Source organism: Rhamphochromis longiceps, linkage group LG7, assembly GCF_057381845.1.
Source record: "Rhamphochromis longiceps isolate RC_006_pf linkage group LG7, R_longiceps_female_GT1.1, whole genome shotgun sequence".
NCBI classification, from domain to species: domain Eukaryota; kingdom Metazoa; phylum Chordata; class Actinopteri; order Cichliformes; family Cichlidae; genus Rhamphochromis; species Rhamphochromis longiceps.
This window is the reverse complement of record NC_140563.1, coordinates 44,201,213-44,216,900: the sequence shown is the minus strand read 5'-3', so window position 1 is coordinate 44,216,900 and position 15,688 is coordinate 44,201,213. Positions and strand designations below refer to the sequence as shown.

The window sequence follows — 15,688 nt, the reverse complement described above, 5'->3', positions numbered from 1 at the left end:
GTTCAAGTCTGTTCTGAGTTTCCTAAAAACTTACTGGACGGTTTATTAGGTATACCATGTTAGTACTGGTTTGGACCACCCTTTATTCTTTGTGGTACAGATTCAACAAAGTGGTGTAAACATTTCTCTGAGATTTTGTTCCATTTAGCATGATACCATCACATAGCTGCTAAAAATTTGTCAGCTGCACATCCACGAGCTTCTTATTTCTAAAAGTGTTCTACTGGAATGAGATCAGGAGTCTGGAGGCCAGTCCCTTGAGGTGGTGTGAGATTTGGGACATGGTTAATTATCCGGCTGGAAGCAGCCATCAAAAGATAGGTACACCGTGGTCATAAGGGGATGGACAGCAATAATACTCAGATGGGTTGTATTGTATTTCTGTAACAATACAGAAAAAACACTATTACACCGACACCAAAAGCCTGAACCAGTCATACAAGTGAAGATGGATCCATGTTTTCATGTTGATTATACCAAATTCTGACCCTACCATCTGAGGGTTGCGGAAGAAATCAAGAGTCATCAGACCAGGAAATATTTTTCCAGTGGTCTGTAGTAAATTTGCTTCAAGGTTCCATATGTTGTATGTTCAGAGATGCTCTTTGGCACACCTTGGTATTAATATGTTGTTGTTTATGTTGTCTTCCTATGAGGCCATTCTTGTTTGACATATCCTGTGGTCAGAGAACTGCTGACCACTGGATATTTTCTCTTTACTCTTTGTAAACTCTGGAGATGTTTGTGCTGAAAAATCCTAGTAGATCAGCACTTTCTGAAATACTCAGACCAGCCTATCTGGCACTAACAACAACACCATGCACGTAAGTCACTTAAATCACCTTTCGTTCCCATTCTTCTGCTGCTTGGTTTGAGCTTCATCAGGTTGTCTTGACCATGTCTACGTGCCTGAATACAGTCCGTTGCTGCCATGTGATTAACTGATAAGAAATGAATAAGTTGAGTCTATGAAAAGGTCACTGAGTGTAACCCTTGAACTCCTGATGATTAAAAATTCTAAATAATAAGAAGGAAAAAAGCAACATTGTTTAAACTGCACGGTCTAAGGTAGGTTTTCACATTAAGCAGAAACTCTGTGTTATGTAATCATGGTTCTTCTTAGACATGAACAACATGAACTTTGTGTTGTCAAATTACAAGAAGACAAAACTCTGGAACTTCTGTGAAGTATTTTCATCATTCCTTTATTTGACATTTGCAGTATAGCCTGCTTTAATTGTTAAAAACAGTAACATAGGACATTTTTGTTGTGCTAATTGTAAATAATGAGAGAACCACTTAACCATTTACTTCCCAGTCAAATAAACAGTATTGAAATTGCCTTTATTTGTCAATATAAATTTTTAAAAAGCAAGTAAACTTTTTACATTTATATAATGCAGCACACTGGTGCATAAAGGGATGAATAGGAAGTAGTTTTGAAAGCAGTTAAAGTGCTTGTAGTTTTGCAGAAAAGCCTTTTCTCCTCAGAATCTCTAACATCAAAACATCAAGCCAGACACTGTGGTCCATTTATACAGTTTTGTCTTTCCTCTTGAACAGTTGGCTCAGCCTTCGACGGGTCGAGCTTTTCTCAGATGGCTGCATCTGTTGGCTTTAAAAAATTCATTAGAAAGAGATGAAACGAGTCAACGTCAGAAAGTGGAGGTTGCGTTTGTGCTGCGTTTCATGAAAAAAAGAACAAAATGTTCAAGAGGAGCAGATGCATCGTCTGAAAATCAACACCAAAAATCTCACCAAAGCCTCCTTATCGATGATCCATTACCTGTGGACCACTGCATCAGTGTATAAATAACACAACTCACCTCCTTTTATATGAAGCATCTCTTCTCAAGGACAGGAATTTTTTCCTCCAGTTCATTATAGGTTTTTTTGTCTCCTTCTCTGTGGATTCCTGAAGAGGAAAAGAAGATTAAGAGTACATTAATAAAATAACATATTTCTTATCACTTATAATTCATGATATACACATGTATTTTTTCTTATTTACTTCTGATGTTCTACCTGATTTTCTTGGACTTCCTCAAGCTCCTCCAGCAGGTCATGTGTACTCATATGCTGCCCTCTCCAGCCTGCATTCACTTTTTCTGCAGCAGGAACACAAATAAGGCTTCATGATCACAGAAAGTACACATTCTATTCAACAAATGGACAGAAATACAACCACAAGAAGTAATCAGGCTTTTTTTTTAAAAACAACAGTAGGATGATAACTCACTTAAATGCATCATGGCAAGAGTTGTATCTGAAGCTGATCTCTGCCGAAAATGTCCGTATTTCCTCTGCTTGGGTTCGCTGCTAACATGCTCTACATTTACTGTATCTTCAAGGCTTTGACAAGTGGTTAAGTCCTTCTCTGCAGTTACAGAGTCAGTCTGACAGATGTCAGGAGTCTAAAAGAAAAAAAAGTGAGCTTTTTAATTCATATAGGTCTCCAGATTGCAGGATAATTTGTCATCACTAATCTGACAAACTCGTGTCAGTTTTATTACCTGTTGAAACTGTTACGAGTTCTTAACTGTGAGACATCATAGAGCCTTGAAGGGACTGTTGTTGTGATTTGGCGCTATATACATAAAATTGAATTGGACTGGACTGAATTGAATTCATACATTAAGAAATGAATGACGTTACCTGGCTCACTTGGAAGACTTTGTGTTGCACGAGGACGTCTGCCTCCATCTGTAGCGCTCGGTTTTCCATCTGCTGTCTTGCAATATCTTCTAGCTTCTGACACACCTGCTCCAGGTAGATGAACCCAGGACTCAGTTCTTTTATCTCATTGCAACCAAAGCCCTGCAAATGTCAAAGAGCAAATCAAATGTTAACTTAAAAATCCTGCTGTTTTGTTACAAATACACTTCGCACATGCAAGGAAATTTTGTGCAGATATTACTTCTGGGAGTGGGAAACTCTTCCATGATTCCCCTTTTTTTAAATTTAGCACCACTATGAAACATACCTGTTTAAAACATCTCAACACTTTATTTAAAAAACTCCAACAACAACTGGATTTTCTGTCCCGCAACCCCTGCAAACTTGATTACAAGCTGTGAAGCCAACATTTGCACATGCCAGAAATTTGAGTCAGTACCTTTTATTAAAACAGGTGTCAAAAGATGAAACAGCTGCGGCAGTCATACTATCAACCTTTTCATTTTACATTATAATGCTTCCTCTTGGCCACGAGGCAGAGTGGCTAACTGCCAGCAGAACTGGCTCTGACAGTTCCTGTCACAGTTAAACTGATTAACCTGCAGTTCTGCCGATTAACGAAAATCCCACTTTTTGTGCAAAATGTATGCGATTCTCTGCAAAGTTTTTACATAGCGCCTTCTTAGGGGCCTAATTTCACCATGCCTGTGGTGTTTGGAGCTAATTGAGTGTGTTAGCATGTTAAATGAAGCAATATATCATATTACTTTTTCAAGTTATTAAGTTCAGATGAGTTGAGATGAAAACCTAACAATGGAAATCACAACCTGTTTAGTTAGAATATCCACATTCATCTGACTGACACATTCATACGCATCTGATTGCATGTAATTTAAAAAGTATATAGTTATGTAGATGTGACTACTTGGCATTAAGTAGCTTCCTTGTATTGCATTACCCAAAGCAATTTAACCTTGGCCAAACGAATACAAGAACAAACTTATGACACACACCCAGTGGCTAAAAACAAAGCATTGTGAACTAAATGCTTTCAAATGGTTCAGGTAATCCAGTTGTTTCTTCACCTTTGTGCACTGTCAGCGTGAACTGGTTTTCACATTTTTTGAGAATTGAATCCATTCATCTCAATCTTGTACACCCAAAATAATTTTCCAAAACAAGACATTTTTTCTGCCCTCTGATTAACGAAATATGTCTCACATTCTGAAAAAAAAAAGACCCACAGACTTCTCCCCACATGTCCTATATCCATTCTTCACATGCCTGCTAACTGGGCAGACTGGTTTATGAGCCCATGCGCAGACGACGGTCTTGTGAAAGTTTGTTGAAAGAGATCTTGTCTGATTAATGACATGCAAGCCTTACTTTGAATATGAAAGCAGCTTTCTGTGTTGCAACCCTCCAGGAAAAAGTGGAGGGCCTGTTAAACCTCTTGTACAGTCTATCAACCGTTCCTCTAATGTCTGGCTTGTGCCGTGCAAGATGGTACATGTAACCGTGACTAAATTATGTCATCCCGAAACTGGCCCCAGAAAAGCACAAACAGAAACCAAAAACAATATTTAAGTGATAGAGCATTACTATGGAAAAAACACAAAATCTTAAGAGATTTAAAGCTTGGTTCATGATAGAAGAGCTTCTCACCTCTGATGTCCGCCTGTTACTAATCATAGACTGAGTCCGTCTGCACATTTCTGACACTGGCTGAATGGAAACAGGTGGACTGACTGTCCTTCTTTCGTCAAGTCTGTCTGATCTTTGACCTCTTACTAACTCCGATGTGTGCCGTTTGATCGGAAAAGACGCTTGAGGTCGCCGACTGAGCATTTCTTCTGGTGTCAGGGGCTTTGAGTTGCCCTTTGAATACATAGAATCAGTCCTTTGTAACACTTGCTCTAATTTAAGGTGCGAGGCAGTAGAGTCTTTCTGAGTGCTGCTGGAACATAGAAGCGGGGATGAAGAAGGGCAGCAGGTGGGCTTGGGAGAGGAGAACACAGGAGACTGCGATGTTAATGCTGGAGTGAGATCTTCTTCTATTTCTGTTGAGGCAAAGGACGATGTAGCACGAAAACATGTGTCACAGCTGGCCGTCTCCACTCCAGAGTCCACTGATTCTGAGCGCCCGTTTGTTTCCATCTCTGAGGAAGGTGTTGGAGGGTCTTTAGCATTGCGCTGAAACCACTCTGAGTCAGGACTTGTGTCATCAGTTACCCAAGTCTCCATGAGGTTTCCAAAGCTCTTGTACAGATTCATGCTTGTTTCGTCCCTTGCACCTGTGCTGCCAGGCTGAAAGAGGAAAATAAGCGAGGCACCAGCTCAGACAACCCACGCAGTCATTTGCAGAGATGAACTAGAATTCACAACATGCCTTCTGATTCGCCTGTGCGCCTTCACCACGCCCATCCCGGTCACAGCTTGCAGCTGCATGTTGATACCTGCTCCTTCCTCGCTAATTACTTGGAAAAGAAGGTGACTCAGATGCAATGCAGCTGAAATATTGCATTTGTCCTCACACCTGTAACAACGTCCAGAAAATGACATGAGCAAGCCTCAGCATGGCCACACATCTTCAACCTGGGAATCGTGTGTAATTACAGGTGAAATAATAATAATAATAACATGCGCTGAGCTTCTAAGAAAGTGAGGTAGAAACGAAGGAATGCTGATATTTAAGGTAAATCGTATAAGTGCTGCCATTTATGTTACCCCCACGAGATAAAAGTGGAAACATACTGACGTTCCTCAGTGGATACAAAGAGTCCAAGAGGGAAAAGCAAAAGAGCTTGACTGATAAACGCTGCTTCGTCACTTCACAAAACTCAGGTTTATCTGATCCTGTAGGCATGTGCAGCACGGACGGTCATGTCTGCTGCATTCCCCAGGTGAGCGGTGACAGCACGGGTCATCTGAGCAAATGCAAAGGCTCCTTCGCAATCCTGGAAACACTGAACAGACATAATGTTCTCACAGTGGTGTTTGTTGTCATCTTGATAAATATTTTCCTTACTCCAAAACTTCATCACACTCTGTAAATGACTTTTAAGGATACTTATTCAGTCTTTTCAAAGGATTTTACACACACACACACACACACACACACACACACACACACACACACACACACACACACACACACACACACGTGTGTGTGTGTGTGTGTGTTTTCAAAAATCAGTGTTTCTCACATTGTATTCTGTATTAGTACATTTTTTAATCTAAATGCAGTACTGTGCAAAAGTATTGAGCCACCTCTCATTTCTTTTTATTTTGCTTCCATGAAGCCAGACTTTCTTATCCTTTTTTTTAGCAATTGAGCAATCAATCAATCAATCAATCTTTATTTATAAAGCACTTTTCATACAAAAAAAAAAATGTAGCACAAAGTGCTTTACATAGTTAAAAGCAGCGCACCCCACCCTCCAACTCACTCCCCGCACTCTCATTAACATAAATGATGTGAATACACACATATCCCTGAAACACACGGGGAGCCAATGCAGCGATTCTAAAACCGGTGTAATGTGGGCCCGCCCTCTGGTCTTCGTCAGCACACGAGCTGCCGAGTTTTGCAAAAGTTGTAAAGTTGAAATATTCTTCTTAGGAAGACCAGAGAGCAGGGCATTACAGTAATCAATGCGACTGGTAATAAAAGCATGCATCAGCATCTCCGTGTTGGCCCGAGAGAGAATAGGGCGGACTCTGGCTATATTTTTTAGATGATAAAATCCAATTTTGGTTACATGTTTAACATGTGGGATAAAACCAAGCTCAGAGTCAAAAATAACACCCAGGTTTTTCACTTGTAGCGAAGGACATAGTGAAAATGCCTCTAATTTAGACAAGAGTTTCTCTCTCTGAGCCTCAGGACCGACAATTAAAACTTCAGTTTTGTCCTGGTTAAGCTGTAAAAAGTTTTCTGCCATCCAAGATCGTATATCTAAGATACAGTTAAAAAGGGCATCCATTGGTCTGGTGTCATCAGGAGACACGGAGATGTACAGCTGTGTGTCGTCAGCGTAACTGTGGAAGTTCACTCCATGCCTCCTGATGACACTGCCGAGAGGCAACATATACAAATTAAAAAGTACAGGGCCTAAAACCGACCCTTGAGGCACACCACATGTCATTTTATGGATCTTAGAGGAGCATGTATCCATACTCACCATAAAAGTTCTGTCAGAGAGATAGGAAGTGAACCAGTTATGTACAGCACCAGAGAGGCCCACCATGTGTTTCAGTCTGTTTAAAAGAATAGCGTGGTCTACTGTATCAAAGGCTGCGCTTAGATCCAGTAGCACCAGGACTGAGAGCTTTTGGGAGTCCCAGTTACATCTAAGATCATTTAAAACCTTTAGGAGAGCCGTCTCTGTGCTGTGGTTCACCCTAAATCCAGACTGGAATATCTCCAGGATCTGTCTATCATTGAGAAAATCAGTAATCTGAGTAAAAACAAGTTTTTCTAAGACTTTACTTAAAAATGGTAAGTTGGATACAGGTCTGTAGTTATTAAAATCATTACAATCCAAATTGCTCTTCTTCAGAAGGGGCCTCACCACCGCCGTTTTAAAGGCAGCAGGGAAGACACCCAACTGAAGAGAGCAATTCATCATGTATAAAAGCTCAGCCTCAAAAAATCCATAAAGTGTTTTAAAGAGTGAAGAAGGGATTGGATCTAAAAGACATGTGGTGGGTCTCACTGTGGAGAAAACTTCCTGAAGGTTCTCAGCATTAACCAGGACAAAGCTGTCCAGTGTCTCCTCAGGTACAATCGAGCCATCAGATGTGTTTACAAACATATCGCGATTAGATAAAATATCAGATCTGATGGCGCTGATTTTTCCCCTGAAGTGGTCTGCAAACTGCTCACAGAGTGAGTCTGTGGGGTTCTTTGGGAGCTGTTAAAATCAGGGTTAAATAAATGATCTATGGTGGAAAAGAGGACCTTGGGATTATTTTTGTTATTACTGATTATTTTGGCGAAGTATGAATTTCTTGAGTTCCTTAATGTATTATTGTACATTTTAAGTTGCTCGCAAAATATTTGATGGTTGATAGTATTTTTATTTTTCCTCCACCTCCTTTCTGCTGCCCTGACTCCGGGGGCGTAGTGGTGGAGATGGCGCAGACCTCAGCAACACAGCGGGATGGCGAGGGCTAGCGGTCAGAGGAGGAAAGTCCACAGGATCCAGGACATTGAATTTATTCTCCAGTACTACCGCGCCGGAGGGGTGAGGGTGCGAGAGACGGATCCTCCTGCCCTCTGCAGCCACCACGCGTCTCAGCCACGGTCCATGGCGCTGGTTGGAGTGGAGTGGAGCTGACCAGAGCCTTGTGTCTGGCCCCTAGCTGAAACCAGGAGTTCTCGTCCATCCATGCGTGGCTGACTGTCCGTCCCGTGCACTGGTTTCTCCTGTTTATGTCGGCATAGACTTTGACGCTATGGCCGCTGACCACCGTGCCGACCCGGACGTCCTTGCTCTGTGGTCTGCGCAAACGGGCCTTGTACTGAAGGACGTTTCGTTTCGGTCCCCCCACCGACATCACCTCAGACAGGGGCCCCCAGTTCTTTTCGGAGCTTTGGTCTGCCATGGCTGATGGCCTGGGGGGTTAAGGTCCACCAAACCACTGCGTACCATCCGCAGGCCAACGGGATGTGCAAGCATTTCCACCAGTCGCTTAAGGCCGTGCTCCGTGCTTCTCTTACAGATGGCAACTGGGTTGACCGCCTTCCGTGGGTTTTACTGGGGTTGCGCTGTGCGGTTAAAGAAGACCTCGGAGTTTCCCCGGCTGAACTTGTCCTCGGCCAGCCCTTCCGGGTCCCCGGGGAATTCTTGCCCGAGAGCCTGCCCCGTGCTTCGATCCCTCTGTGCTGTCTCTCTGTCCCCCAAGAGACTCGTTTTCTGTTCCTGGCCCAGTGCACCATTGTGTGCCCGTCACTTTTGTTCCGAGGTTGTTGCAGTTTGTTTTCGTCAGGCATGACGCTCATAGGCCTCCGCTGCGTCCACTGTATGAAGGCCCGTTTAGGGTTATTCAACCGGGCTGGAAGCATTTCCTTTTGGACTTTGGGGGTCAGCAGGAGGTTGTTTCCAATGACAAACTTAAACCGGCACATGTTCTTCTGGATGATCAGGTGGTGCCGGCCCAGGCCCCCCGCCGTGGCCACCCGCCTTCCATTGGACTGGACAACTCTGCTTCTTCCCCCACCTGGCGGGGCCCGAGCTATCTTCAGCTTTTCCTGACTGCCCATGCCAGAACTGGACTGAAAATCAGTGTCAACAGGTTTTACGAAGTGATTAACCCTCTGGGGTCCAGGGTATAATTGGCCGTTTTTGACCACTTTTGATTTTACCTCTATATTTCACCTTTAAAATATGTTTTTCTTGCCTTGTTTGGTATCATTATTTTCAGCACAACCTCAAATATCTGAAATTTGAGTTCTTTTTTCATTTGGGTATACTATATTAGCACAGTTGATCTAAATTCAAACAAAAAATTCAAAATCCGAGTAGAAAAAAGTTATATTTTTTACTGTAAAACCCACAAACATGTTTAACGAATCATTTTCATAACTTGAAATGCAAATAGAAATTGTATATTTCTAAAAATTATGCACAAGTTTTGCAAACAACAAAGTTATAAGGTACTATTTATTTACCTAAAAATGCAGCCAAGGCCTCAGGCGTTTTTTTATATAACCATTTAAATCTATTTACAGAACAATCAGGTGTGCTGCATCAAATAAGAAGGCACACAAATTATTTGTGCCAGTCAAAAAAAAATAGTTTGTGTTCAGTATAAGACAGAGGAGAACACCACAGGCCCAAACCCTGCAGGTCTGACAGCAGGAGGTGCATCAGTCCAGTTTTCCATATGGGAACTTTGACGGCTTTTTTAGAGCAAATATGAAATTCAGCAGTCTAACTGACACACAATACAAGACAATAACTACACAACAAACTAACTATAGCCTCCAAACACGCTAAACGTCACTAATGTCTCACATATGAAAACTTGCGCTCTCTCTCTCTCTGTCTTTCGCTCGCCCGCTTTCCGTTGCAGGTGTCACCCCTAAAAACTTCCCCTTCTCCCTAAACAACCAAATCTCACATGTTTGCCATATCATTTTTTTGATTGGCTGACATGGTAAACTCTAACACCAATAGGGAAGGGGTGTTTTTTCTTTTTCTTTTTTCACTCGCAAGCGGAGAGTGTTTGCTAGCGCTGTCTGTAGAAAATGCAGTTTTACCGTTCTTCCCGCTGTAAACACCACTGTTTTGTTCAGAAAAAAAACATCGCGTGTATTTTTTATCATAACTCTGGTTTTACGTGGCCCATCGACACAATTCAAAAACTGGTATATAGTTTGAAGTCCGCACTTTCGACCCAAGTTGAAATGGAGACTCTGACGTGCTGCATCTTGTAGCTGTGTCGTCTTAAATTGGTCATGTGATTTTGATGCGCCAGCGCGTCCGGTATGGAACGCCAGGACTGCCATAATGAATTAATTAAATACACCATTAAATAATTAATTAAATGTGGCAATAATTAATTAAAATTGGAATTAATTAATTAAATAAATAGTTATGACACATGTAATTAATTAATTATTGACACATTTAATTAATTATTTATGTATTTCACATTTTAATTAATTATTGACACATGTAATTAATTAATTATTGACACATTTAATTAATTATTTATGTATTTCACATTTTAATTAATTATTGACACATTTAATTAATTATTGACACATTTAATTAATTATTGACACATTTAATTAATTATTTAATGATATATTTATTTATTTCATTTTGGCAGTCCTGGCGCCTGGCTCTCATCATGAAATAATTTTATCTGTCAGCCTCACCCATCAAACTCAGGGGGCGGGGTTAACGCTGCCCATGCAGCTTCTCTAACATTTGATTGGTTGCCGTGCAAAGTAAGTCAAAACAGGTCGATCCTAGAAAATCGATTGCTTGTGTAGACTTGGGGCAGCCAGGTATCCCAGAATGCAGATCAAATCACAGGCAGCAATGGTGGTGGTGTAGTTTTAAAATACCCCGTTTTTCTGTCACCAGCTACACTTTTAACAGTGTTTTAGCCGTGAATGTCGCGCCGTATGTCTGGTCAGGTTGTCAACATAGAACATGTTTGCAAAAGTGCTCAGATGTTTTCAGAGATTTCACTAGCTCTGCTAACAGTTAGCATGCAGAGTGCACCCAGGGGGTTACGTTAACCGGTTTGTTTACATATTCCACTCTCCGTGTTCCACATGTTGCATTCGCAGATTCTCATTTTCACCGAACGATCGTCTCTTTCCGCCTGGTCTTGTGTCTCTGTGCTTCTGTAACATAAAGAACGAGCTGACATTTTTCTCACGAAACCAGCGATCAGCTCAACAGACCCTCAGTTTACCTGCATGCATCCTCCTCCTCATCTGTCAGCTGTTTAACACCTGCTGCTAATTCAAGAAACACGCCTAGTTACCTGGTGATAGTCACAGTTTAACTGGGCAGCCGGTGCTCGATATAACGCAATGTCAGCGCATTTTTCTGCACAAGATAAGTAAATATAGTGTTTTCCCCGAGCGCAGAGCTGCTGGAGCTTGTTTCCTTACAGAGCACTTTATAGGCCAACAGCTTCATCAGCGGCTGATGTCCAATCACCGGCACACAGCTTTGAAACCTCAGCTGAATTTTAGCTCTCAGTGGTTAAACGCTGGACTTCATTCACTCAGGTTCTGTCTGTCGGGTCACGTTTACTTCGCTGTTTTATTTACAACTGAGCAAATCGGTTTGGCTGAGGTTAAAGTTACGTTTCATAACTGCATAGTTTCACAGACGTTTAATGGTTCACTGGCACATGTGTTAGACTGAACTATCATCTAAATATCTGTTTTTTAATAGTTATTCAACTGTATTCTAAGCACCAGCTGTCTGTTAGAATGTGATTTTTTTTTCTCTCTCTGTTGGCAGAGGTATAAAAATGCGCAGGAAAATCTGACGTGCATGGCAAACTTCACCGACGATATTTAGGGAGGAATAAACACACATCAAACATAAATGAACCATTTGTCTGTCTCCATAATTGAGAGCATTTTCTCTTCTTATGTCAACACTCTCTCTCTCTCTCTCTCTCTCTCTTTTTTTTTTCTTTTTTTTTTGCTTTTTCGGTCATGTTATGTTTACCTGTCAAAGGCTTGTTACAAACTATGAAACGCATCGTGCAGACTTCTGGATGTTAGAAGAAAACGAATACTGCTCATGAATGAGACTAAAGGCAGGAAGGTGTCCTTTAAAACTAAACATGTTAATAGGACCTCCCTGTTTATATCATAGTTTATGATATAGCACGTGTATTTCAGTAATAGCCTGCTTAGGCCACTATACGTGCTGGCCTCATATCAAATGTGAAGGCAGACTGAGTCTATGTTTGACGTTTTTTATATCTAATCTTCCTTTTCAAACATTTAAACAGCAGCGAGTCTGCAGCTGAGGGAATACAAACTCAAATTGTCGGAACAGGTTTGCTCGTTTCTTGGATTCATTTGGTGATTTATTAAATGTATAACTGTTATTCTAATCTGCTGCTGAGTCTCTTGCACTTTTCTTTATGCTGTATATTTTCACGTCTCTGGAATAGTTGGAAGTTAGATAGTCAGCTGGGAAACTTTGTGTTAACTCATGGAGCTGAGGATATCGTGGATATCGTGGATATGCTGATCTCGCTCCGTGGTGTACAGGGCCGTTTACCCTCATGATTAATATTCACAATAAAAATATTAGCCGAACATCATGAAGTCTGTATGTGTTTCATAGTGTCGAACAACCTTTGTACAGTTAAAGCCAGCAGTTACTACATGACGGAAACACCAACGTTATCTCTTTTATGTGTTTATACACAGGTCACGCTGATTACTGAACAAAAACCCAAAGATCAGATGTTAAACAGATTTATTTGCTCTCTCTCCTCCTTAAACATGTTTTTAATGTTAGTTATAATTCAGAATTGGCGACTGAAACACGTAGGACACATAAGAACATCAGGAAATAAAACACCGATAAATATAACCTCAGTAAAAGAAGTCAGCGGGGGTTACTACAGCTGTGTACTGGGGCCTGCGCTTTGTCGGTGGGATTGCTTGCGAGGCGAGCGGGTCTATCCCACGCTTTGCCGTGAGACTGGGCAGACATCTCCGAAATCATCGAAGCACTTTTGCAAAGAGGCTGTATCTTGACAAACCGACCAGACACATGAAGATTAAACCACTACATTCTCGGCTAAAAAAATATTAAAACGGTATTTGGTGACACACAAACAGGGTTTTTCAAAGCTCAGTTCTGTTAGCTTCCACATGCCGGTTGTTGTGTGCTAGAAACAATGGCCACCAGGCCAAAGCAATGGTTTTGACTCGATCAGCGTTAACCCCGCCCCCTGAGTTTGATGGGTGAGGCTGACAGATAAAATTATTTCATGATGAGAGCCAGGCGCCAGGACTGCCAAAATGAAATAAATAAATATATCATTAAATAATTAATTAAATGTGTCAATAATTAATTAATTACATGTGTCATAACTATTTATTTAATTAATTAATTCCAATTTTAATTAATTATTGCCACATTTAATTAATTATTTAATGGTGTATTTAATTAATTCATTATGGCAGTCCTGGCGTTCCATAGTCCGGCGACCCCAGAGGGTTAATCTAAACTTTAAATTTTCAGTTCAAAGAAGTACAGGAGTGAGTATGTATAGCTATCTGTAAAACATGGTGGAGGCTCTGTCATGGTTTGGGTTGCACAAAAATGTATCAGATTTTGATCCTCTATGTATCACCTGAAAGTGTCAGATTAGCAGCAGTTTCATTTTTTGGGCCCATGATGCTGAACACACTGCCAATCCAGTAAAAGTGTGTGTGTCTTCAGGTTGTGTCATGTGAAGGCTGTGTGCAGGCAGGAGTGGTGATATAGAGGACCCAAAGTGCAGACACTCGGGGGCAAAACGTGAACTCAAAACTGCTTTAATGCTGAACTCAAAAGTAACAAAACTAAGAATCCAAAATAAACTTATACAGACAGACAGAACACAGCAAGATGAAGGTAGATTGCGACACAGGAGACAGGAGGGAAACACAGCTGGGGCAAATCAGGGCTGACGAGACAAAGGAAGCAAAACCAGAGGCATTAACATGAGACACGGACTTTCAAAGTAAAAGAGGAACCACAGACTGAACTTACAGTCACAGACTCACAAGCAGGCACTGCAACAGAGGGAACAGAGACGTGGGACCAGGCAGCCCATTCTCACTCCCGAGGCGTAACATGTCGACGTTTTGTCACGTCCCGCGGCGTTCCTGAGGAACGCGAAAGGAGACCTTCGGCGTTCTTATGGTACGCGGCGGGTTATGGCTGGAATCCAGTGCAATGACGCTCCCGCGTAATAGACATTCCAGCCCTGTATTCCAGCCCTAAACCTAACCTTATCCGTAGCCCTGACCATAACCTTATTCCTGACCTTAACCAGGACTTTAATGATGTTAAATAGCGTGTTTCTAAGCGATTTGAAGAAAAAGAGCAAACGTGTAGATTCAGTCCAGACGGTTCTCATATTTCCTCTTTTTTCCGAGGTCGTCATTTAGGAACGTGGTGGGTAGCCGAAAGTGTAATATGTTGACGATTTGTCACCTAGCGTAAAATGTTACGCTTTGGGAGTGAGAACGTGTTGAGACACAGACAGTGACACAGATAGAATAGAGGGAGTATGGAAACTAAAACTTAAGAACTACATAATCACACAACAAGAAGAACTGGGGAAAATAGAAATGCAAAACAGAAACCAAAACCTTCACAATAATAACTAAGATGAGAACACAAATAAAGGTACAAAACTGAAACCACTGGCTCAACGACCCAGGTACCCTAACAGGTTGTGTTGAAGAATAAAGTTTGCCATATACACATGTTGACTTTTAGGCTTATTTTAATTGTACAAACTCTCATTTTACCCTGCATATTGTATTTCCATGTATGTGTGCATGTTTCAATAAATCACTGCAACTATTTCCCATTTTCCAAAGATTAAGTATCCTCTGGTAAGACACTGAATGTAACACTTTATAATACAGCCTGTGACTAAGCATGTAATTCTGCTGTAATAGGGTTGAATTTTGTTTTATTTGAAATTCAAAAGTAAATAATATTTACCTACAATTATTTAAAGGTAGGTAGACTAGATTAAAGTAAATTAAGTACAGCGTAAGTCATTCTAAGTAATACTTATATTTACTTTTACTTATAATCGAACCCAAAACTTAACTTATCAGAATTAACAATAAACTGTTCCAAATTCCTGCTAAATGCCTAATATAAAGTGGGGGAAACTCAATAATAGAACATCCATCGTGCACATTAACATAATGATTATTAAATACAGATGTAAAAAAAGGCAAGATTAATGCACTCCATAACATGAACCGCACCCTGAGAAGTACACATTAACAATTTAAGACATGAGGAAAGAATGTTTGTTTTTTTGCAAAAGAACCATAAAAATTATGCAGTACTTACAGTTACTTACACAATACTGTGTGCTTCCTTTCCTGTAAAGTTATGCAATACTTATAATATTTAGAATTACTCGTGCACTAAGTAAAATTACTTAGACATTACTTAAAATGTACTTACAGTATAATTCTTTTTTCCCATAGACTTGTTGCTCCCTTATTCTAGCTTGTTTTTAAGCATTTGTAGGCAAATATAATTAAATTCTAATCTGAAATAAAATACTTTGACATTCTATTTAATTACAGGGGGATTTACAGCCTTGGTCATATTATAAAGTGTTAATCTATAATTTATGATCCCTTTTCAGTAAGTCTTTCGAAAAATTCCTCTAAAGAGTTTTAGTTAATGGTATTTCGTTTCTTCCCAGAATAAGATATCCACAGTTCATCTTCTTTCCATTGAAAACAATTTGTGAAACGTTC

The 15,688-nt window shown here is 40.7% G+C and overlaps 1 protein-coding gene across 1 annotated transcript; it reads right to left on the bottom strand.

Annotated features, from left to right (window-relative positions):
• Window positions 1–1,186: 1,186 nt before the first annotated feature.
• On the bottom strand, window positions 1,187–5,767 carry LOC146665979 (uncharacterized). The gene is made up of 6 exons (XM_085413790.1): window positions 4,342–5,767; window positions 2,656–2,817; window positions 2,240–2,414; window positions 2,026–2,108; window positions 1,827–1,915; window positions 1,187–1,615 (listed from the first exon to the last, which is right to left on the bottom strand). The coding sequence occupies exons 1-6, from the start codon at window positions 4,948–4,950 to the stop codon at window positions 1,534–1,536; spliced, it is 1,200 nt and encodes a 399-aa protein (XP_085269916.1). The 5' UTR covers window positions 4,951–5,767; the 3' UTR covers window positions 1,187–1,533.
• Window positions 5,768–15,688: the final 9,921 nt, after the last annotated feature.

What these genes read in the sequence shown, in the direction of transcription:
- LOC146665979 (XM_085413790.1), bottom strand. Translation starts at nt 4,950, where the DNA reads ATGAATCTGTACAAGAGCTTTGGAAACCTCATGGAGACTTGGGTAACT. An exon ending in GTAACAGGCGGACATCAGAG is followed by an intron (nt 2,818 to 4,341) that starts GTGAGAAGCTCT and finishes TGACATTTGCAG; the next exon opens with GGCTTTGGTTGCAATGAGAT. An exon ending in AAGTCTTCCAAGTGAGCCAG is followed by an intron (nt 2,415 to 2,655) that starts GTAACGTCATTC and finishes TTTTTCTTTTAG; the next exon opens with ACTCCTGACATCTGTCAGAC.